At 36.5% G+C, this 26044-nt stretch overlaps 1 protein-coding gene across 1 annotated transcript; it reads right to left on the bottom strand.

Moving 5' to 3' along the window:
* Nucleotides 1-102: 102 nt before the first annotated feature.
* Nucleotides 103-26044, bottom strand: CAND1 (cullin associated and neddylation dissociated 1). The gene is made up of 15 exons (XM_053942416.1): nt 25902-26044; nt 21581-21724; nt 15477-15631; nt 13554-13677; nt 12887-13143; nt 12699-12804; nt 12052-12197; nt 10709-11001; nt 9912-10053; nt 7794-9287; nt 6924-7019; nt 5045-5214; nt 4789-4953; nt 4452-4559; nt 103-3382 (listed from the first exon to the last, which is right to left on the bottom strand). Exons 1-15 carry the CDS (start codon nt 25967-25969, stop codon nt 3158-3160), a joined length of 3693 nt encoding a protein of 1230 aa, XP_053798391.1. The 5' UTR covers nt 25970-26044; the 3' UTR covers nt 103-3157.

Here is a 26044-nt window from a genome sequence, read left to right on the forward strand (position 1 = left end):
TTCGAGTTGATGAAATTTAAATATAATCCTTCATTTGAGGGAAGCAATGCTGTTTACATGGCTATGTGCTGCTTTGTACACCTCATAAAAATACAACTGGAAGTAGTACAGCTCTCTTTATTTTGTCAACTGCTATATTAGATGCCATACTTTGAAGGAAAATCATATAAAAAATAAATTTACATGATTGAAGTGCAGCATTCTTGAAGTATTCGTAGGTTTCAATTTATAATTTTAGAAAAAAACTCTTATAAGGATGGCGAGTTCTTTCACGGAAAAACAGAGCATGAAGTATTTTTGAGATACAAAAATATTTTAACCCAAAAACCTACAATGTGAGGACTGGCCAACCATTTTTCTATTATGCACAAGCTTGTTAATTGGTCTCAATTGTCTGTGTGCAAAGTGATGAAAAATACTAGAGAAAGTTCTAATTTTACCAAACATCCTATGAGCAGCCTTTCAGAATGTTGGTTTTGTTTTAGTGAGAGAAATTTCCTATTTCACTTTCAAATACTTAGCATTTAAAAAACAGCTACAGGTATTCCTGACATCTTCTTTAACAGAATTACATGAATCTAATTGATCTAAAAGCATAAACACACCAGATTTATACCAGTACTTGGATATACAGACGGAAAACCAAAGAAAACTTTCAATCTAGTGATCCAGTGAAATTGAGTGGAATTTCAAAACCTAACATGGCTAGATTTTGGTACACGGATAAATTATCTCAGTAATTATGGTGTAGCTACAATCTTTATGAGTTAGTCTTCCCACATCACCAAAATAACTATCTGCTACATGGAGACAATCACACTCAGAATTTTTGCAATTTACAGGGAAGACTTAGTTCTTATGTTCCCACCTGCTTTGTCAGTGGTCAAAGTGAAGATTACTCTTCTGCAAGAAAGCATTCACAATGTAACAGAGCTCAACTTTCCCTTCTGTCCTTAAGCTTGATCCACTGTAAAGTACTGTAAAACAAAGTGAAGATGATCTGCCTCCACCACATCAGGTGTTTGTTATGGTAGTGCATAAGCACACACAGATCTCTCAACTACAAATATTCTGTTCACTTACCATTGTCACCTATTCCCTTTTCCAATTTTAGCCTCACAGTTCATGTTTATCATACCATTCTCACATCTAACTTTAGATCTATAAAACATTTTAATGTACTTTGAAAAGTTAACGCAAAAAGTTCAAAGATTAGTATGACAACTAATTAGAACAACAGATTCTTAATTAGGAGGCCTGTATATTGCTCCAATTAAAGTAGATGATTTATACAGTAAGATAACATATACCTAATTCACAGTGCTTCTTCTACTGTATGGTTTCTCTCTAGTCATCCCAATCCTTTTCATGACATTTAGATATGTTGGTATGTTTAATCTCATTTATTTCTACTTCTAGAAGACAATTGTTACATTAGTATGAAGACTTTGGAGACAGAGAAAGCTACATTTTCAAAAATTTCTACAGCATTAGAATTGTTACTATTGAATGAGTTCATAGACTTCTTTGTTCAGGTCCTTCTATTAAAGTAAAATGTACCAGTATGTCCTTTGCTTTTCCCAAGCTGCAAGCATGTAAGGTGAAGATTTTGCCCCCAAGCCCCAATGCTCACGGGAAACTGTCTCTAAGGTCATAAAAATGAATGCTTTTTCAGTCCCGTAGGAGCTTATGCCACGTACCCACGTAACAGGTTTCCAAAATATCAAACTAGCTAAAAAAGACCAGTTAACTAAAAAAATTCAAATTCGTATCTGACTTCAGAAAAAAAAAAAAAAGACAACTAAGCAGTTGCATTAAACAAGAAATGAGGCAGTGGTCCCTGATCTTTTTGTTATTAAATTCCCAAATCCAGTTCATTGTGGGACTGCCAGCTATCCACTTCTGGTCCATTTCTAAATTACCTCAGCATATCCACAGAAGAATGGTTTCTTCTGTTTGATCTCTATCTCTCTCCAGCCTTTTGGCCATTTCCTGTCTCATCAGAATACTGTATGGCACTTGAAGTATTGCAGCCTCCTGGTGGTGCCACATGCCAGAACAAAATGATGGTCTGGCAACACCTGTCTAGGTAACACCGTACATTAGTGCCTTAACAAAAGCTGTCAGGTGAAGAATAGGAGAAAGAATTCACTGAAGAAACTTCTTTCACACTTTTATAATAAAAGCAAAGTTGAGTGCTGAGTTCAGGAACCACTGAGCAACTCTTGTTTTCTCTGCTTATTTTACCTCTATCTTGTTTCCTTCCAATTTTACGGTTTGTCCCCCTTAATTCCAGTGGATTCAGTCTTTGGTAATCAAAACCCATGAAAACTGCAGAAATCATGATGTTTACTGTAATAATATCTGCAGGGTCATATTACTGGCATTTTAAAAAGCCAGGTTACGACAACAAACCTTCATTCATCCCTTCCTGTATGAATGGCCTGTATGTCAAAATACCTGAAAACTGCACTGATACAGTAGAACTTATTTTAACTTGCATTACGAATAAACTGCACATGCTGTTTTACAGACAATATATATTTGTAAACTTGCTCATGCAAAATTAGTGTGCACAACAGGGATATTGGTTTTCTAATCCCCACATCTGTAAAAATGACATTTATGTCTGCTCTTTTTGAACTGTGCCCAAACTCTCTTTTTAATGTAATAAATCTTACACATAATTAATCTGCCAGCCAAACCAATTTATGAAGCTGAAACAAAAAAAGAATAAAAAGTTATACAAAAAACATGGTGCACCTGGACACTTGATTCCCACCTCCCCCCATTTTGTTTACAAGTAGAAAGAATGACTAAAAGAAAAAAAAATCATGGTCACAAAATTTCGACATTTTAATCCTAAACATTACAGGGCAAATGGATGTTGGAATTTATTTCCACACACCATGAGTCAACTTTTTAATTCCCAAATGTGGCCAAATCCACTAAAACAAGAGTGGTTAAACTCTGGACTATGGAAATACATTTCTGGAATAAATGCTAGAAAAGCAATTATGGGAAAAGCCAACTGTCTCCATAAAGGTAAATAAAGTGGAACAATGTGTAGATTAGATACTTTTTCTGTTTCTTACTCATAACCTGTCAATTCAGTGCATCATATGGTTCAACATAATGGTCCCCATTAGACAAACATCTAACTAGTGTCCATTGATTCCAAGTTAGTGGATGATGAATCTTTTTGGATACTTTCAAAGATGGCTGCCAGCTCAGGGTTAGAGCTTATCTGTGACTGAAATTCACTCATTAATGGACTCTTCTCTGCTTCTGGAATGGTTAGAAGTGCTGCTACAGCTCTCATAGCAGATCGTTTTAGTTCATCTTGCTTTTCAAACTCCTGTTTCACTGAGTTTGCCTTTACCTACGGAAAAAATGAAAATATGTTTGAAATTTTACTCAACTCTCCCTCTATAGCAATCTTAAAAAAAGTACCTTTAAAAAAACCTATTTCCTCTCAAAATTATCTACGCTTTTAAAAAAAACAGCCAAACAAAAAATACCCCCAAATATCTTTTTAGCAGAATTTTTACCAGCAGTTTACAAATGGATTGAAGCTTCAACACGGCAAGGTAAGCAGAAAAAAGTTGTAAGCTGCCAAGTCAATCACCAAATCAAAGCAACTACAGCTGCCAACCTTTAGCTAGCAAGGTCAATAAGTAACTTTAAACTACTAATATCACAGTACTCCCATCTTCCAGAGAACAGAACTTTTTGAAGAAGCTGACCTTCATTAGAATAACTGCTTAACCTTCTGTTATTATTCTCAATGATATTTCAGTGCTACAAACATAAATTATAATTAAAGGCAGTCAATTTTCATGATGTGAAATATAGCAGACTAGAGTAATGGAAAAGCAAGGTAAATCAGGCAATAAATGACTTTAAGAGCATGCAGGTGAATCAAGACCAAGCAGGAATGGAAGGAGACTAAACTACAAAGATCCAATAATCCTCTAATATAAATGAAGAAGAGGTAGGGTAAATGACAAAAACTAACAGAAGTCTAGACAAAAAGTCTAACAAAACAAGGACTACTTTACACTGCCTTCATCAGCCAAATGCTTCTCTGAAACAACATCATCATCAGAAGTCAGAAAAACTCTCAGTATTCCAGTTTCACTATTTATAATGAAGTGAGATTTACAAATTGCCCAAGTGCCAGCTGAATTTTTAAGGAACAAAAGAAAATGCATCAAAGATCAGAGGATTTTAAAAAGAAGCTTAAAAATCTACCTCTCCATCTGTAATTTAAATAAATTTAACACTTGTACAAAGATCCATTCATTTCTGATCTAATTATCCTGCTTACTACAGCTTATCAACTGTAACTCAGGAAACACTGCAGCAGGACAGAGGTATTCTTTAAACAGAAGCTCATTCATATTTCTATAAGAAAACACAAAATAACGAACTTAAATAAGCTGAAATACCTTAGTTGTACATGTAGCACGCAAAGGTTCAACAAGCCTGTCCAATCTCTGCAGCACCGCGCTCGGACAAAGGGTAGACAGTCTCACCAGCATTAAAAAGGTCAGCATCTAAGATGAGATAAAAACCCAATTCAACAACAGTTATGCCTGGCACATATATGGAGATATATTTCCCACCATGCTGTGTAACCTTTTGAACAGTCACACTTTAATGAAAATGGCAAATGTAGTGAAGTACTTAAGCATATGAAGTAATATTTTTACCATTTCAAGTCTATTCACCATTTGAAATATTTTAACGAAGTCACTGCTTTCACAGAGAAAAATGACAGCTAACCTTGATATCATAGTGATCCTTCAGACCATCTTCAACATGGTTTAAGAATTCAAATATATCTAGTCTATCCAAACAGCTATCCAATAGAGTATACATGCACTCAAAAGCTGCCTTCCTTATGTCCAACCCATCATCAACTGTGTGCTTAAATGGTCCCATTTCCACCTGTCAGTGAATAAAAAAAAAAAAAGTTGATACACTTCTTTTTAAAAATAACCTACTTACACATTTAGCATTGTCTTCTCAGTTCACTTACCTCTCTGATTAATTCCTTTCTGACTTTTGTTTCATTGTAAAGATGAGGAAGCACAGTATCTAAGAGGTCCCTTATCAAAGATGGTTTATTGTGGGCAGCTGAATTAAATGTCACTAGGGCTACTCTCCTGACATTGAGATCTGGGTCCTCCAAAGTTTTCAGAAAATCACCTGCAATCACATTCAGAAAGAAAGCAACCTATGAGGATCTTTTACATTTGCAATTTTTAAAATATTTTTGCTTAGTTTTAAACTTTCAAAATGACAAATTTAGTGCAGGAGTTATTTTAATGTAACAGACACCTGCTATTTCAACATGATTACAGAAATAGAGGATTAATTATCATCATAAGAAAATTATTAATATAATTGTTATATAGTACTTCATATAATGAAACATTATCACCATCAAAATAAACGGCCATCACAATGACATATAAAGTTTCTTTTCATATAAATTAATGAAAATTACATTTAACCTTTCATTTTCTCCATTTATTAAAATTCTCTCAAAATATGCACTAGTAAACCAATTTCAATTTCTGCAGGTCAGGAGTTCCAGAACACCTCTTAAGGAAACTACCGACATACTGATTTTTTAACCCTCAAATTGGCATATTCTGAAAATACCTAAATTACTATAAAATTGGCCTACTCAGTATATATTAACATAGCACCACCTCTCCCACGGCCCCCTACCTTTGGGCATTTTTAAATTAGATTTTTCTATACTTCTATAACACAACCTTGTTAAAATAAATGACTGCATGAAAATATCCTCAATGTTTGTGAAGTTGTTGCAGCAACTTCCATGAGGAATGGACATTTTCTAAGGAGAAAACCAACAAGGTATAAAAACAAAGTGACTCTTACACCCACCAAAAAGCTGGGTAACAACACTCAAAATGACTGAGATTATTTTAAAGTACTAGGTTCTGATAGCTTTTTGATTGAATAATCAAGAAATATTTCCAGAAACCAAAGGGGCAAGGCAGCTTCAGTGGGAGGGGGGAAAAGCCTACAAGCATCATTCTTGAATATATTACTTAAAAACCAAAAAAGCTTAGTGATGAAAATAACACACAGTAAACTGACTTCATTTCCCTATAAATAAAAACCTTGCTCTTTACAAAACTTCATGCTTTTAAACATAAATCTTTCCCCTCCTATTAGGTTAAGAAGCATAGACAATTTTTGCAGATCTTTAGACGCGTAATTAACCAAGCATAAAATATACATATCATCTTAAAAAAAATCTACAATACTTTATTATAAAATATGAAATTTAAAAAAGCTACAGCATTGCAAAAGTCTTTGTCATACTGATGTTACACTGAATGTGCCGATTACCTTATTCCTGTATAAAAATACATAAAATTCCAAATGCTTTCAGACTACAAGCATTACATAATCATAACAACCTATATTTACAATTCAAAACGTGGTAAGACTCAGAATAATTCACACAAACATACAGGTTTTAAGTGACTGAATGTCAAATCTTTCCAAGACCACACTTCTTGGTAAATATAGTACATCTTACTACATTAAAATGATATAATTTGGCAAAAACATGGGAAAGGAAATCAGCTTTTGGATCCCATCCTAGTAAAAACAATATCTTCTTGTATTGCCCATCACAAAGTCAATACATAGAATTTTTAATTACACAATTTTTACTGGTCAGAATTCAAATAAATTAGTGTTAATAGAAATAATGGGATACTATGGAAATATCCTGTAACTCTTCCAACAGTTATCATTAGCAGATAATTCTAGTATCTTCAAAATATTTATTTCTGGTAACACAAGGAACAAATTTTAAATGTAACTCTCTTGCCTGAAAACATAGAAGCTGTCAGTATAAGTGGAATACTTACCTATGCAGTTCTTCAAGAGTGGGTCTATGGGTTGAGGATGATCAGAAATAGTGAACTTAACAGCAGTAACCACTGAGCTTCGAGCATATGAGGACCCTAATATGAAACAAAAGTGTGAACGTGCAAGATAGAACAACAACAGAATCTAAATCATGCTCAATGCTACTCATTCCTCTTAGACATCTAATACTCTTAAGAACAGCAAACAAGAAATGCTTGTTGCATTATTGCTAGCAATGCAATACGTAACTCAAATAAGCCTACGGATAGAACATTTTAAATAGGGGAAACATACCATAACATTGTAATAAGCATGTAATGTTATCTCCTTATAATGTGAGCAATAAGCCTATTAAAACAGATTATTTATGATCACACATCGGTCTACAAAAAAATTCTCCCCTTTACAGCAGCAGCACGTGAAGAAAACACATTGAATACAGTTCTTGATATGAGACTGATTTTTGAATTATCCACAAAGATCTTTCCTAGTTCTTAAAAACTTCAGAATCCTTATCTGAAAATTAGGAATATAGTAATTTACACCAAAAGGTCAAAATGTTGCAATTGGTTTGTTAATTTGTCCCTTAGTCGCCCATGCTCCTTCCCCTTCAAGTTTATAGCTCTGTCTTAAACATAAAACATAACATCTGAAATATAATTTCTGAAAGTAGAACAGAAGTAATTCTTGTTGTGTATGCCTAACAACTTCTAGTAAACACAAAAAACCTTAACCTTCCATTGTTGGAGGAGAGGAGCAAAACTTCAAGACACAACATTTAAGCAAGTAATTTGAAAAACTAGATCCATTTATTAACAGGTATCATAAAACCATCTGGTTCAACACATACATGCATTACAACTCCTCACCTGATGCCAAGTACCCCTTGAGTCGTGGAAGCAGAGTCTCTGGGTCTATCAACGTAAGCTTGCCCAAGCATTCAGCAACAACATTCCTTGTACCCTCTTCTGCACATTCACAGTGTTTCAGGAGTAAGGCCCAGATGTTCTCAACATATGGTTTGAGACCAATCACTGATGCAGAGCTAATTATTTCTTTCAAGGAATGCAGAAGAAGGTATTGCCTCTTAGGCTGACTGGTTATTTCTTGTAGGACAAATGGCAGATACTCGGGAAGATTGCCAACACTAATACTGCCTAAGGCGTATGATGCCGCTGACTTGACTTCTTCACTAGGAGAAGAGAATGCTTCCAGTATTACAGACTTCAGCTCGATTTGTCCACTTAAGTCAATGTGATGCCCAACTTCCCCAAGAGAAAGCAAAGCCAAAAGACGAATAGAATCGGTGGACCTCGAGTTCTTAACATCTTGAATGAACTGACCTACAACAGCTGGTCCTTCCTTAGGGCAGGCTCGAGTAAGGGCAGCAACACATTTGGCAATAGAATAGTAAGACTGCTTGTGAGTAAGTGCTGTGCTCTGTGAGTACACTGGACCTGTTAACATGCGCAGTAAATCCATATAGCCTAAATTGTTTGTACCAGTCACAACCAAAGCTTGGAAAAATTCTAGCATGGCACTAAGTGCTCCACCCTGAAGTAGGGGTGATCTTACCAGCCCAATAAGTTCATTGAGAATGGAGCCACTAATCTTTGACAGAGAGGAAGGATATACTTTAGCCAGCGTTGTCAGAAAACTGATGGCCATCTGTGATACGTGCATGTCACTTTCGCTAATCAGAGGCGGAAGCTCATCCAGGACTGCATCAATCATGGCAGCTGTCAAGCTGTCACTGTAATTCTTAATTAAAATATCTAGTGCAGAAAGAGTGCCCAACTTCAAAGCTCGCTGGTTCTTTCTCAAAAAAGAAGCAAGAATAGGAACTCCTTCCCCAAGGATTGGTCTCAAATCTATCTTCAAAGGAGAACCAGCAATCAATGTCATTGCCTTCACAGTAGTTAACCGAGTGATCTCATTCTTCAGTCTCTCTAGAAAGATCTGAAGTGTACTAGGCAGGTCAGTGCCTAGACTGTCACCAAGGCTACAAATTATTTGACCCATGCAAGATATTGCCCTTTCTTTCACCTCCTGATCAATGTCAGCAGCCTTTAATCTCTTGATTGTACAAGTAAACAAATCTTTGATGTAAGGAGTAGCATCAAAGGAAGTAGGCTGGTCTAAAGGACGAATAACCTTTACAAGTTGTTGGGTAACCAAAAGTGCCTCTGATGTTATCTTGTAAAATGGGTCACCAACACAAGCTACAACTGGAGGTACCAATGCTTGAACATGAGGATGAAAGACTTGGGGAGAATGATTGCAGAGGATCACATACAAACAGGACAAAGCATCTATCTTCAGATTTGAAGAACTTGATTTGTCATTCAGTGAAAAGATTATTCCTGGAAGAAACCAAAAAAATGTATTTTTAGGGCAGGTATTTATAGTCTGCTAGAACACAAAATTTCCAAAGGAAGGCAGCTATACTGAATTTACGCCTTCTGGCTCCCCATCTTTCTGAATGCTCCCAAACTCCTTTCATGACTTTATTCAACCAATTAGCTTTTAAGCTTCCTCCATCAAAAGACATGGGACATTCAATGGTTTATGATGTATTTTCTTAATTATAAAGAAATTCTGAACCTTTAACACTTCCAGCCTTACTTTTCACCATTACTTCAAATTTCAACATTTTAAGTTTTAAAAGCTAAACTATGGAAAATATTTTTCTCTGTTCAGATGGAAAAGAAGGCAGTTTGATTTTGTAATTAAGAATCAAATCAACTTATTTTGTTTAATAAAGAAGAAAAAATCTTTAATCTTCTTTTCAAAATTAATGTAAATATATGACTAAAATATTTATATGGATATACATAATAGCTGATTATTTTGCTATTTTCTTTCAACAGAAGCCACACTTCAAAGCTTTTGCAAAAAGCACCGTCAGGACTTCAATATTTTGATGTTTCAGAACTTCCCATACCATTTATTAGTAAGTATTTAAGTTAATGCTGTGTTTCTCATACCTGGTACAAGTACAGGAACATGCTGTGTTAGAGCTCCAGGTAACACATTTACTAGCTCAGTCAGCATGTTAAAGCAGCACTGACGAGTCTTAACACTTTTCTCCTTCATCTGTTTGTGCAAGGCTTTAACTATGTTGGGAACCTGTAATCATCACAAATCTGTTAACTGATTCAATAGCTGGCATTTCTTTCATTATTGATCACTGGGGGGATATAAAGAAATACGTGCATCCTAACACCGATTTCTCTACAGAACTAGAGAAGTTGTAGAAACATTGGGGAATGAAGTTTCAAAGTAACTGCTTTACAAAAAAAAATTATTTCGCTTTGAAAGGTGATTTGCATTAATAAAACTATAGAGAGCAACAACTGAAAAGTCACCTAAATAATTCACTTTGATTAAGTTTATTGGCATTATCCTTTCTATTCTGCAAATAAAATATGTTGCAGCAGATCAAGTTTTATCTTGATCATTAGTGCTTATGTCTGGATACAGAACGCACAAAGTAACTTTTGCTTTGGCAATTTGGCTAAATGCCATAGGACATGCAACTTTTACAGGTGAGTAAACAACTGAAATTAAATAAGCACACTTGTATGAATCAATTTCAGTTTTTAAGACTGCTGCATTTTTTTCGGCCAGTTTACCCAGCTTGCCCTCTATGTTAGTACTACAGGAATAAACTGTAACCTGTGTATGAAGAAGCATGATAAAGCACATTGAATGAACTATCCTTATGAACAGGGTGCAATTTCAACATGTCTTCTCAAAGATAACAAAAATCTTTACAAATAACCTGACTCTGAAGCATTGTCAAAGGTGTCTCTCCTTGTTCCATTGCATCAGGATCACAAAGCCAACTTTGCACAGGTCGAGTTTGTTTTAAAAGAGAAAGATATGCATGAAAAACATCTGCTTTAACATTCTCTTCACGTTCTTTGAATCTGGCTATTAAAGCAGGAGATACAGTTTTGTAGAATTCTGGAAGCATTTCGTGTCGTGTGCTAACCACAGCATCCAGACATTTAGCAGCTGCACGCCTCACTTTCCAGCTCATGTCATCATCATCACTATATTCATCATCACTCCCTTGAAAAAATAAATTATGCACATGTTCAAATCTAGACAAGCAAAGCATCAACTTTTATTTTAAACAATTAAAAAGAACACACTTTTTAAACAATTAAAAAGTTGGGTTCTTTGCATAAGACAGAGGAAGAAATAGGTTCAGAATTACGTTAAAAACCATACATATAAAAAGCCTTCTAAACAGCTCAACTTGTAATTCTCAGCCAATTTTTTCACACTAGTTTCCCACACATATTAATTTAAATTGAAAATAGGAAAAGGAGCTCCCCATCATATTTCCAGCCTGACTACTGATTTAAAGCATATTCTTCTTTATTCATGACATAAACAACAAAGCAACAGTAAATACTAGCTGATCAAGATTCAATAAATTATTCTGTCTGCTTCTTTCTAGAAGTAAATCAAACTATACAGCCTCCCCCAAAAAACCCAAAAAGTATAAAATAAGCAATATAGATTTTTCAGGTCTTAAAGCAATTATGCGGCTCACCCTTAAGTAATGAGAATTTTACGCCTTCAGTTCAGATTACTTGTGTGTCCAAGTTTTCACAAAGCTTGCATCTGGCAATGCTTGCCACCATATTAACAATAAAATACCTTATGCCTTTCAGTCTGAAACACTTCTATCCTACCGAAAAATACTGAGTCATTTTCAATCTATTCTGATTTTATGCATTACGTACCAATATATTATAGTGGAAAGTAGTGAGAAGCCTTTCCCATGCTGTATATGTATTATCAATTCATTAACTGATGTTCTCAGTTTAGTTATGTCATGCAACATGCTTCTGCCTTTTTCCACCTTTCAGGTATTTTAAAATATTTGTCTTGTATTTTATGTTCATTCTCAGAATTAGTCATCAACATCCTATACTTTTACTCTAGGAAGTGAGTTCATTAGCCATGTTTAAAAGAAGTACAAAATTTGAATGAAAGTACACAAGTCAGTCAAATGCTGGTACTCAGGAGTATTACCACCCATACCAATTTTCTCAGATGGGTGCAGGATCAAAAGCTCATCCTCTCCCCCAAACAAAAAAGGGAAAATACCTTGATCATCATCATCACCGCCATCAGCATCCATAGCATTTTCATCTTCATCTTCATCATCATAATTGTAATTAGGATCATAAGTAAGATATTTAAGACAAATGTTTATAATAGTAGATACATGAGGATAAACTTCTTTAGGACACCTGTGTAGTATAAAAATACAATCACTGTCAAATTACTTTGAAGTACTAAAATATTCTTAAAAGATTTCATGTTGCATACTGTACTTTGGAGAGAGTAGCCAAGACAACATCAAGGCATACCTCTGAACTATAGAAATTCAAAGGGAAGGTTAGAAAGGGCAATGCCATTTTGTAACAGGATCTACAAGATTGGAAGGTTGCAAAGGACTTTTATGCCTTTGGATACCAATTTTTTACCACCACTATTGGAGACAAGTATTACTAGAATGCTTCCCACCTCTTGTTTGCACAAGTAGCAATGGCACAGTAGAAAGTTTGTAGAGTACAGACATAACACAGTGCTTAAGAGTTAAGTTACAAGACAGAGTTATAGAAACTGTTCCAGCTCAAAGCTTGCAAGAGTATTTTGTGTGAAGGAGGCTGTCTCTTGACAGCTTACAACCAAATGGCACACTATTAGATCTTAACAAAGCCTGAAATAGGTACCCATGAATGACTTACCTCCTAACAAAAGATTCAAAGGCTTGAATGCAGTATTCTCGTAGTTCATCATCATCTACATTACAAAACTTTACAACCAAAGGAATTATTTTCTCAAGATATTCGCCTGGTAAGAGAAAAAAATTAGCTGAGTAATTACTCTCACAGAAAAACTTCTAAGTAAAAGATAATTTATATTTTTTTCTTACCTATTCTATGACCTGCTTGCCTACTGATAGCAGCAATACACTGTATATAGGTCCTAGTTGTTGACATGGAATCATTTTTAGACAGCTCTGTCAACAGATGTTCAATGAGGTCAACAAAAACCATATTGCCACAACTCATAACCAGGTGACCAAGAGCAATGATGGTTCTTTTCCTCACAGCAAGTCTTGGGCTGGTCAGCTGGGGGAGCAGACAGGTCAGAATTGAAGGATGGAAGTTAACAAGCAGTCCTCCTTGCCTTAAAACAGACAAAACACAAACTCAAAACCAATTGAATCTAGATAACTTTGTTCATATACTGTAAAATAATCCTTCAAATATTCCCCAAACATCACAAAGATTCCAATCAAATCTTTAAAATTTCATGTTTTAGAATTTGTTAAAAGAAGAAATGAGTTTAAAATATACCTTCAAAACAATAAGCACTAAAATAAGCTTAAAACTACAGTTCTCAGAAAATTAAATAGTAACTGATCAACCAATTATCTTCAATATATTCACTTTTTTTTTCCTAAATTAAGTTTCATGTACATGTAATATTACCATATTATTTCATATCACTTTGAATAATGTAATTTTAACATTTGGAAAACTGAAGTCCAAGCTTTAAGTAGTATTTATGAGCATTCATCAATATATTAAAATTACCTGCTCAGCATATCAGCCATGATATCCAGTGCCTCCAGTTGAACAGACACATCTTCCTGCTTGGCTATAGCACTAGTGAGACGCCCTGTGATCTTTTTGCAAACATTAGCTGCTAAGGCAGAACCTGAAAGCACAACAAAACCTCAGCATTTCCATAATATTAAAAAGAATACAGCTTTTAAAACCAGGGATGATGTTTGTGACGACGGAAAGCAACCGAATCTACAAAAAGAAGATTTTTCCAACCAACAAAACAAGCTTAAGCAGCCACTCGACTGATGTCATGTATGCTCTGCATTAGAGCTGTAAAGACTATCTATGTACAAATATACTAAGCAGGAGGGATTCTTGTCCCAGAAGGTATACACAACAGAACACTGCTTTTGGAAGAGCAAGCAATGGAAAAGTGAAAGCCACAAGTCTACAGCAATAAATGAAAGGACTATAGGTAAAAATGAATGTATAAACCATATGGTAAGGAAAAGCACAGAAGCAGATGGAGCTACTCCTAATGGCAAAAAAAGCAAAATAAAATTATTTTGCACAAGAAGCTACTTAAAAACTAAGTAGCAGAAATACTAGTGAAACATTTGAGAAAGGGAGGAAAATTTCTATTTTCTAATACTTAAAATACTTCTATTTGAAGTATTTTACAACACAAGTAAAAATGTCTTTATTACAACTTCATAGTTCCCCTTTCCTCTAATTGTCTAACATTGTTTCAAGTAATTATGAGAAGGAACTCCTGTCATGGTAATGACTGCCCAGTAGTTAGTACTCATGTACACCTGCATGAAATTCTTTGAGTCACATTTTGCAAATTTCAATGTGAAATTAATACCATTCCAACCTATAGTAAATCTAGTTTATATATATATATATAATGGCTCATTCTTAAGTACAATTAAAATTAAAACATAACAAGTGGACAGTCTAATGTGTTATCATGGAGGCTAAGAAAAAGAGAAGAATCTGTGTTTGAGTTGGGAGCAAGAAATAGCATGTTGTTTATTTTTATATTAGCAATATTAATTATATTGAAAGACTTGCCTACATTTTTGTTTGAGCTTTACCTCCACCCAAAAATCTTCTTTTGTTTTGTGTAAGCAAACAAAGGAGTAAAAGCTTAAAACAACTTACTTAAAATTAGTTATTTATGTAAGGCTTATGCATGTCACTGCTGCTTGATAGAAGCAAGATTTACATGTCAATTTTCAAACAGGAAATTAAAATCAGGGTTTTTTTTTAATTCAAGGGACCTCACTCTCTAAAAATGTAATTTCCAAAGCCTTTTTAATTACTATCTAGTCTCATTCATATCCTACACTATGATATGTGAAAAGCACTTGAGTAAAAAAGTAATGCTATTAACTGAGCTGTTCAACATTAGTGTCTCTTTTAGAGGAAAGACTGTCTTCATTTAAACCTGCAGGTAAGATTTTCACTAATTTAACAGGCAACTGTCAGAAATACAAGGTACTTCCCAAAACAATTTCTAGAAAGTGAGACAAGAAATCAGATGGTTATAGAAAAATACAGGAGTTGTAATCAATTTTAAAGTGTATTATCAACCAAAGACCAAGATGAGATTTAGCTATTACTGCAACCTAGATGTGCTCCACCAGGCAATTATTAAAATAGAAGCTTTTACAACTTGTTATACTGAAGTTCATATTCTCTAAGTTTGTATTCCACATTAATGCAATCCTTCAGTAAAAAAAAAAAAAAGAAGTTGTTCAACTAGTAAAATTTGGCAATATAGTCAGAGAAACTGAAAGGGTATTTGTGCCATGTTTTTACCCTAACTGAAACTAGTTCCAATGCTAAATTAACTGAATCCTCTTCCCTAAAACTCCCAACTTTATTTTTTTTTAAATAGTAAATGATAAAACTACATAAAGTCTTTAGTACAAAATGCCTTACCACTGGAAGCTGGGGGAAGTTCTCCAATCACTGTTTTAAGACCAATGCTTGAAATGTCACGTAACTGTTCTTTATCTGAAAGCATGTTTGTACAAAGGGTATCTACAATGGTCTCCACTTGATACTCCTTCACTTTACTCACCAGAGGTCCCAGGCTGTATAAACAAGAGAAGAGTATTAAATTGGCAAAAATATTATTTCAGTATTTTGCATTCAAGTCATAAACTTCAGGTCGGTTTTGGTAGCAACACAAAGCAGAATTTTAAAAACTGAAAACCTTCATCTGGTTGGACTGATAACTTACCTCCATAAATCTAGTAATAAAACACTCGCTTAGTACATCTTTTTTATTTGGAGCTGGAAATTCGTTTTGTATGGCTGTTCTGCTTCAGTCTCAAAACCACAGTCCTTCTTACTTTTCAATTCACAGTAAGATTTATAACAAAAATTAACTTAGCCAGAGCCATCAGTTTACAAGCTTGACCATCAGTGCCTGCGTAATTCACAGACAAGTAAACAATATTCTTAATTACTGCATCTTTATTCTATACAACATTTGGATTCAGTGACAGCTCTATGAAACAATCCAAAACACATCTTCCATCCCGAAATCTGTTGTATCTACCCCACTGCTGCTACTCTTTTTTCCCCACATCCAAGAATTTACAGGGGCAAGACCTAATTATTGTAAAAAAATGCCCAGCAGAAGCAAAAGGCACAAACCAAGAGCAAAGAGGAGGAGGACATAGACAAGCAAGCCCTTGCACTCAAGCACTATGTGTGACTTACTGCACGATAGTAACCAGAGTAAGGTTCAAAGTTTTGGCATCAGTGGTCTGTCACCATGTTAGGCAATCCTGGAGCTTCTCTTTTGATGGCTATGCTCACAACGCCTTACCTCCCATGAACTCAGAACAGTGTTTGCACTTGAGGCACAACGCTTAGATTAACACCCAGGAATATGCAATTCCCACGGCAATCACACCTAGCACTTTCCATGCCTTCCTTCACAAACCATGACCTGCTTGGTTTCTTTCTCTCCTTCCCCCTCATGTGTGTACTCATGTGGTAAAACCTGAAAATACATGTGGGGGGCGCAGGCAGGGGAAGGGTGGGTGGAGAGGCAGCAAAGGCAAAACATATTTGCCAAAAACAGACACTGAAGAATCACTTGCAACTAACTCCATTTTGTTAATACACAGAACTTGGAACTAATTTGAGATTAATCAAACTAGGGCACAAACATCTGAAACTGATGCTTTATAATCACATCAATGCCACAAATTCAGAAAGATTGCAATTTATTCAATTTGTGGAGTATTTAATGGAGATTTACATATAAGCTTTAAATAAATACACAAGATCAACTTTGGGGTTACGTTTTTAGAAAATACAGCATACAGATAATCTCAAGAGAACTGTTAATTGAGATATTGACTGGTATCTGATCAAAGGCATAAAAAGAAGCCCTTTAAGTGCCCAGAAATGAAGACATAATGGATGGTTTCTCATTTGCTTCAGCAGCTTCTGCAGAAATTAACAGTTCTGACAGAGACCCCTTCCTTAAAAGCAGTCAGACTTCATGCCCTAACCTGACATTGCCCTTTAATTTAGGGAAAGGGCACTGTACTGGATTCTTTAGATTCAATTAAACTATCTCTACAGCCACTAAACCCCTGAGACTAGGGAGGGGTTTAGAGGACCATATCCACAATCTAATCTGGTAATTTTACTGCTTCAATTATGTTAAATTAATAATGCATTATTAAAATAATTTCTGAACACTAATACTGGTAAAGACTTTTTGCCTCTAACTTAAAAACTCCTCCTGATAAATCTGTACACAAACATCTGCAAACACAGATTATTACCAATAATTATCTGAGACACAAATACAGCAAGCCATCCCTGGCTGCAGCTGAAACATTTTCTCCAGTTGCTGGAAAAGCTCACAGTTTTCTTCACAACTTGATTTGACTCTTCAGTCAAGCTTCCTTCACCATGATTCATTGACACATCTATATATAGAGTTTCTCTTCAAATACACACCACTGCCAGTCAGTGGCTACTCACGGCACTGTTGCATGCATATACTCTTGGTGCATAGTAAATTGTTTTGCGAGCAACACAAGCACAAATCAACTCAAACAGAAACCAATAGGATTCCAAGGTACAATGATGCCATGGTAGTCCAGAGAAATTATATTCCCTGTGCGTTTCAGTCAACAGACTACGGTACACAAGGTTAAAAACCCCTTGTTTTAAACCTGAACTGTTGAACAACTACTGAATTATTTTGATTTAAATATGCTTATTTTTCAAATGCAACCTCTGAGTAATTATAATAATAACAGCAAAGACCAGTCAATCAGATTCATCTCAGCTAAGAATCGGAAACACTTTTTTGTTAATGTTTTAAAGATGACCAAACTACTGGATTGATATTAACAAACACTATAAATTACAGTTTCTGGAAAGTATTAAGCCAGATTTTACCTGAATCAGCATCTTCAGTCCTATTTATTCAGCAAAGCAGACATAACAATTGTGAAGTAAATTTTACGAAATATTATCTCAAGCTTTTCTGGTCTTCAGAATCAGTAAATATCACTTATAGACCTTATTATTAGTCCCAGATTACAAACCAATCTTATCAGAAAGTGAAAATAAACTATAACCTTCTTGCATCAAATCAGTTCTGACTACAAAGCTTTTGCAATTAAGCATGTATTTTACACATTTGAAGGCCATTTTGGATAGTTTTAAGTGCTCTTCGATCTTTTCCCTTTCACTAGCCAATAATTTGTGTCTAGGTTCTCTCAAAGTAAAAAGCTCATTCAGCTGCCTATGGAAATAAACAGCAACACACAATATCCTTTAAGTTACACACATTTGGAAATAAAGGTGTTCATAGCATAGCTCCATATTACGAAGCTGAACACCAACAAATAATCAATTATAATCTCCAACTGGCATATTTTAACAGCTATGGAATAAGCACATTTATTTACAAGGAAGAATTAAAATTCACAAATTAAAAAAACCCCACATTATTCACAACTTGATTTGTTGTATAATCACTAGTATAGCATGATGTGCAGTAGTGTATTACCAAAGCATACAAAACGCTTTAAAGCTGCTGAACTGGATCAGCCACACAGCAGCCAATACATGCCCATCCTGTTCACACTAATGACTCAGACTCACAGCGTCAGGGAGAGCTCCCTACATTGAACTACTGCCCAGAGAAGCTGGCTGATAAATGCAGAGAAACTACAGTACCACAGGGAGGAATCACTGAAAGTGCTTGCTTTAATCCCATCTATTTTTTTTCACTCTAGATAGATTTGAGTATGTTGGGCTTCTAACTGGTTTCAGGAAAGATTTCACAGTGTGAATTAATAAAAATTTCTATGTGTAGGTTTAAATGGCAGAATATCAAAGTCTTCAAAATAAGAAACAGTTCATCCTTAAACTGCAACACTGAACACATGAAACAATGTGCAATTTGTGCCAAAAGAGCATTACCAAGATTATCAGCAATGAGGAACAAGCAATACCAACACAATACCTACGCTTAGACAAATCACACTGCTTGACTACACCTGATGCACATAATCTTAATCAGGCCACAGGTAGTGCAACTACTGCTGCCATAAGGTGCACAGGATACCATGCTGGACTACACTTACAGCTATAAACTAAGGATATGCTGTAAGAATAGCCTTTTCCACACTGGCTGATGGTAAAACAGCCTATGACTATCAGGTAAATCATAAACCATTCCTTCAAAAAAATGGAGACAACAAAAAGACATTTAATATTTTGCATGCAGTTAAGAAAAACAAGGTAAACAACCTGTTGTTACTGACATAGGTTTCATCTACTACCTGTAGTAAAAAACTTAACAAATAAAACTCAGTTCCCTTCTGTAGGGTCAAAGATTACAGCAGGCCAACTTTTACTTCAAGACTACTAATGCAGCTCATTAATTTTAATTTTTATTCAGAAATGAACTGGACAACCATTTTGCAAGGTAGCTACCCAAATAGCCACGAACCCAAAAACTGACTTCTGCTTTGCTTTTACATGGTTTATCCTGCCCCAAACCAGCATACTGTAATTGAAAGGAGCAAGAACAAAATCACCAGTGTGCTCTGTAGAGATAATAAGAAAAATGTTCATCAGCATTTTAAGCAATAGAGCTCCTCTTACTCAAGTGCAAAAGCGGATAAGGCAAACCCAGGAACACTGCTCACTTGTTGCTATACTTGCCTAAAAATAAATACTGTTTTACAGTTGCTCCGAGTTGTTTCAAATCTGCTGTGTTCAATGACCTCGAGAATCAAATCTTCAAAGAGTGACTCTTATGCAAGAGTTTTATTCAGAGCATTTCTTTTGATCTACCTGTAGAAGAAGGTCCCCTAACAAACTGCAAAACTTTTCTCCCTTCCTCAAGGAAAAATCTAACTCCAAACTTGAAAGAGATTCAGTCACATTAGTTAAATCCAAGAGTTTTACCAATATACCAAAGTAAACTTTAAAAATTGAAGAACTGTTAATAGGAAGAGGACATGTGCACACACAGAAGTCATCTATTTTCTTATTCTCTCTCCTTTGCAATCTTTAATGTTTTAGTAAGCATTACTTGTACTTTAGATCCTAAATTTTAACACTGCCATTAAAGATTGTGATATATGTGTCTATGTGCATTAATCTAATCTTCACAACTTTAGGATGTACATTAGAAATTAGTATTGCATGTATGCTAAAATGTAACTTTTCCACAAAATGCTATTGCACACAAAGACAATTCTAAGCCTGAGCCAAGCTTCACAACAATATGCTCTTCTGATGGAGTATAAGCAATCTGTTTCAAAGACATGAAACCATAAGGAACTCAGACATTCCAGAAGTTTGAATTAAAAAGAAACAGGATATTTTGTGTTGTTATGAAAAGGAGATGAGTAAGACATTTTAACAACACTGCATCCCTAGTGACAGCAGGGAAAAAGTAGTGACAATTATAGTGCTAATACATCTCATATTGCTAATATCTGGCTTGAAATTTGACGTTCCTACACCAATTTGTCTGTACAAAGTTTTGGTTACCATCACTTATAACACTTCAGAAGCTGAAGCAAACACTGCTTGTAAGTACATAAGCAGAGGTACACACAGGCTTTTTCTGCTTTGCTAGTCTGACAGGGCAAACTACAAAGAATAACAAGCTAAAACAAACCTGGCTAGTCACAATGTGAAACTTCTCAAGCTCTTGCATACCAAGTTTACTTCAATCCATACCTCATGGAATATAAGTAGTGTATACGGAGTATTAAAAAAAAACCTAAGCTCACAAACAAGAAACATTCTCAGTAACACTATATGCCTCTTAAGAGAGGCCCTCTTTAAAGCACACAAAAAGTCAGAATGGCCAAGAACAAAAAGTCGTAAGAAATGTACCACCTCTTCATAGGGTGCTCTGGAAAAGTCATACCATATGTAAAGCTCAATAAAGGAGGAAGAGAGGGCAGTGAAGCAACAGAAGTTTCTGCAATGCAAGTAAACGCACCCTGATCCCATAAAACATTTACAGTTCCTGTAAAGCTTGTAAAACCATTAACTCAGTATTCTGAATGTTACTGAGGAGGTAAGTTCCACGTTTGATAACCAAGGCCATATCCTTACCATTTCATCTTTTCACGTCTGCTTGAAAACAATTCTAATACTACAATTTTTCCCCTGCACATCATCTAAGGTCTAACCATCAAGTATCAATGTGGAAACTACCACTGAATTAGAAGCTTTTTACATCTATTTAGCAATCAAGAGTTATCACCAAAGAACAAGTGCATCACTCAAATACTTCCAGCAAGGACTGCATGTGCTACTTGGTGCTTGAAACCCCAAATATTAATCCCCAATGTCAACAAAATACAGTTTTTTGCAACAATTAAAGTGAGTAGTCTACAAGAATAAGTGTTCCTTTGGGGACATCAATTTCAAAATTATTTTGTGTAGCAGTGGTCATTTGAGTTTTTGAAAGTGCTTTATATTGTTCAGTCATTATACAATTCTTTACATCATAGAAAAGGAATACCTACCATTTGACAGCTAAGTTTTGCACCTCACCATTTTTATCTTCCAATAATTTCAAAATCATCTTCACCACCTTTCTTTCACTGTCATCATCCAGCTTGATAGAATCTTTCTGTAGTTCTGTCATCAAGTCATTAGTAGCCATAAACCTGACAAAAGATGTGAGATAATTATTGCTAAAGGGATATGGGTTATTCACAGTGCTCAGGATTCAAGAGTCTCAGTTTCCATAATTTGTTATCAAACAGATCACATTTAACATTGAGTTATTGTTGTCTGTTTTGTGATGCAAGTAGCCTTTATAAAACAGAAAGGAAGAAAAACTGTGTTTGAAAAGGATAATAAATGAGTTAGGCATCACCTTTCTGAGAACAGCTACATATTTTACTTCCAGCATTTACATTATATTCCACATGATTTCCATAATCTCCACAAAGAAAAACTGACACTTTCACAGATTTTAAATAGTCCTTCCATAAGCTATGCTGATGCAGTAAAAAACAAGTTGGTTTTTTTTTTTTAATGTTGTTAAAAAAATTATCTCTGCTCTTAAATTATTTTAAAACAAGTTTTAAGCAAGAAGAAAAATGTAGTTTCTCAAACATCCTCCCAATTCACAAAATTCACAAAAGCCTAACTTTAATTAATGAAGGGAGAAATAAAATTTAAGCTTATGTTCCATGTGCTTTTCATTTTCTTGCCTTGTACAGACTAGCCTGTTTACAGCCCAGAAAACAGAGCTGATCAGTTATCCAGCCCTCAATACAGGGTGCCACAGTAAAGAACAAAATTAATTACTGAGAGATCAAGCAAATAAAATCATCTTTCATATCAATTAGTTTACTATTTAATAACAGTCATATAGAAGAACATACTGAAAAATTACTTTCCAAAAATATTGCCTTTATGCTTTCTGTTTCTTTTCCTTCTGAAGTCTGTTTCACAATCCATTTTTCTTTTGTAAGTACCATCTCTTCTCAGAAGCAGCAATACAGATGTATTACTCAATTACAAATCCCACGGGCTTTGGTACTGACACCAACCCCCATTCAAAACTCCAAACAAGGGTTTGTAGTTAAACAGCTAAGGGTGACATTAAGGCACATCAGCCTCGAGCAGACATCACTTTAGCTCAGGCTATGCTTGGAAGGTTATCTCTGCAGCTTGACATGCCAGATACTACTTTTTACTGAAAATGAAAGCCAAGACTCTGCATAATCTTAATACGCATCACAAATGCCATATGCCTAACCTCACATAATGGACCTCAACTTGTCCTGTCTTTTAATAATTCCAGTCTAATGGTCTCAAGGTGTTTCTAAGGTAAGACCACACCCCGTTTTCATTCACTCCAACAGTCCCACTGAAGCAAGCCTGCAGTCTGACAGAAATCAGATGTGCACAAAAACAGGCTGTGGATGCAAAGCATCAGCTTTTAAGCACAGTAATGAAAAAGGCTACTTGGTAAGTAAAGGTAACAGATAAGACCTAACTTAAGGACATACAAGAAGTCACACAGTACTAGAACACTCAAAAACTGTCTCCAAGTTACTGCTGTATTTACCTCCTTTTCCTAAAAACTGAATAGCCTCCTCTCACTTCCTTGGCCAATAGCTCCTATTTCCTAGCCTTAGAAGATCATGTCCACTAATCACCTACTTGTCAGTTCCTAAACTAAGCAGAGCATGCACATCCTTGGTGCACCAGCAGCCTCTGCACTCAACTACAACATTCTCCTGGTAGACTCCTCCACTGAAACAAGCAAACCAAGCCAAACACCTAGTCACAACTCCCCTTGCCTGCACATCAATCTTTACCTGCTGCAAAGCAGGCAGCTGTACTCAGAGCAGTCATTCTCCTGCTGCAGTGAGGACACTCCTTCTCCCACAGCCAGACTGTAACCTGCCACCTTACCTGAGTGCCCATTTTAGAACTTAAGCCCAAGCTTCCATGTGGACAATCATATTCCAGTTCTGCATCAGACAGGTCAGTTTATCCAAAAAATAAGGGATTACTTTTTACAGTAGACTGCTTACTGGAACAGTTGCTTTACACTCTGCTCCCTGATATCAACACGATAACTACACTGTCCCTATTCAAACAGTTGTGATCTAAGAACAAATGCACTTACAATTACTGGAACTAAATACTATTTTATCCATTATGCAAATACACAATACACATAAAGTTTCATAAAATGTTACTCCATAACAGCCAATTGGTAAAGGTCTATCAACACTCATTTTTTATGTTTGTAACATTAGATTTTAATCTATGTTAAGATCTTTTTTTTTTTTGAGAATTTCAAAGTTGTTCAAAGCTCCTAGAACAGAATTTCTGAAATGTAGTCTATTAAAGGAACTACACAAGAAGTTTTAATTACACACACCTGGGAGGAAAAAAAAGTGTTTGCTACAATTGCACTAGACAGGTATAACCTATCCCTTCTATACAGAAAGTTTTTAACTCATAAAAATCAGTAATTCTTACAAATCCACTGGAACTTACTGTAAGTCATCCTCCCCATAAGTACAAAATGGAAATTTCACTTAATCACAGAAACAAATTAGTATGAAAACAGTAAAAAATCTTGTAACATTTAGAAGAAAAAATGTTTCAGTCTAGTTTCAGAACAATTTAAAGAAATCAGGCAACTTTACTTTGTCTCTTTTTAGATTAATCAGTATTTTTTTATTTCCAAAATTTCTAGTCTGAACTCTCCAGGTAATATAATTCTATTAAAATCTGAAAGAAATTGACACAAAAATTCCATATCAAATTTGTATCCAATACTAAAACACTTTGTCAAAACCTAACAAGATTATTCAAAACCCAACTCCATATATCACCACCTCTGTTTTCCTTTAAACTAAGCACTGTGATGCTGCTGCAAAGCAACAAAAAACAAGTGTATTTTATGCCTTTTCCCTGTCAGTATTGATAAATTCTCATTGACAGGTAAAGCCTTCCAACATTCCTGGCTGCACTCAGTACCAAGACAATGTAATTCTTTTAAACCTAATGCTTTGCCAGAGGTACTGTGTAAATGTATTATCTCTGCTGGTTTTTAACAGTTTACTTGTATTATTTCATTTTCTGATATTTTACATTTTATCTGCTATTAATTTATTACAAAGCAAGGAAATGATCCAATGAAAAGTAGTGCTCCTGTGACAGATCCTGAACTCAAAATTAAATTCCTGTAAGACTTAACTGGACTTCTCTCTCTGGATGCACAGGGGCAGTACCAAACTACATGAGGAGCACAAAACCCCACTGTCTAAAAGATGCAGCATCCAGAAGGATGTGACCTTAGGATCACAGAATCATTTGTGTTGGAAGGGAGCTCTGCAGGTCATCCAGTCCAACCCCTCTGTGAAGACAGGGTCACCTAGGGCAGGTGACACAGGAACATGTCCAGGTGGGGTCTGAAAGACTCCAGAGAGGGAGACCCCATGACTTCCCTGGGCAGCCTGTTCCAGTGCTCTGCCACCCTCAGTGTAACAAAGATCTTCCTGACGTTGAGACGAAGCTTATTGTGGTTTACTTTATGGCCATTCCTCTGAATCCTGTCAGTAGGCACCACTGAAAAGCGTCTGGCACCATCCTCTTGGCACCCACCTTTGAAATAACGATATGCATTAATGAGGCCTCCTCTCTTCTCTAGACTAAACACACCCAGCTCCCTCAGTCCCTCCTCATAAGGGGGATGCTCCAGTCCCTTTATCATCGTGGCCCTCCACTGCACCCTCCTGAGTCTGCCGTCCTGGCTATCCCTTCCTGCTTCTAGTCATGGAATCACAGGGTCCATGTTTTTTGAAGCTGGGAAGAGACGAGGGAGGTCACCTCATCCGACCTCTGCTGCTCAAGGCAGGGTCAGCGACAGCTGGCTGCTCAGGGTTTCGTCCCTTCGGCTTCCGAGCATCTGCGAGGTCAGGAATTCAGACCTCCACCCTCGCCTGTCCCCACGCGAGCCAGCAAGCCTGGCGGCCGCTCGGCTTCTCCCGGCTGCTGGAGATCTCTGCCCACGATGCGTGGAGGCCGCGGCGATGCCCGCACCGCCGCGGCCCGTCCTTCACGGGCAGAGAGGAGAGGGCCTCTCTTCACAGGAACTTTCTTCCCGGGGTAGCACCAGCAGATTCGCGCCCAGCCCCTTAGCCGCGGCGCGGACAGCCCGGGCCCGCGGCACCGGCCCCGCCGCCGGGCACCTGCCCCCGACCGGGCCACCGCGGCTCCAGGCCCGGGGCCGGCGCGCAGATGGCCGCAGGGGTAGCGCGGGCGCGGGGCCGGCGGAGGACGCGGAGGGGCGGCGGCGGCGGATCTCACCTGAAGTCCTTGTCGCTGGATGTCATTTTCTCCAGCAGGTTGGAGATGTGGTACGAGGCGCTCGCCATGTTGACGGACCCGGCCGGGGCGCGGGGGGAAGGGAGAGGAGGAGAGCAGAAGGCGGCGGCGGCGGCGGCGTCTTC

The sequence above is a fragment of the Vidua chalybeata genome, chromosome 5 (genome assembly GCF_026979565.1).
Source record: "Vidua chalybeata isolate OUT-0048 chromosome 5, bVidCha1 merged haplotype, whole genome shotgun sequence".
Lineage (NCBI taxonomy): Eukaryota > Metazoa > Chordata > Aves > Passeriformes > Viduidae > Vidua > Vidua chalybeata.

Bases quoted from the DNA above. Each gene is read 5' to 3' on its own strand.
- CAND1 (XM_053942416.1), bottom strand. From the start codon at position 25,969: ATGGCGAGCGCCTCGTACCACATCTCCAACCTGCTGGAGAAAATGACA. The intron at 21,725-25,901 runs GTGAGATCCGCC...ATCTTTTGTCAG, and splicing joins TCCAGCGACAAGGACTTCAG to GTTTATGGCTACTAATGACT. The intron at 13,678-15,476 runs GTAAGGCATTTT...TTGTGCTTTCAG, and splicing joins ACTTCCCCCAGCTTCCAGTG to GTTCTGCCTTAGCAGCTAAT.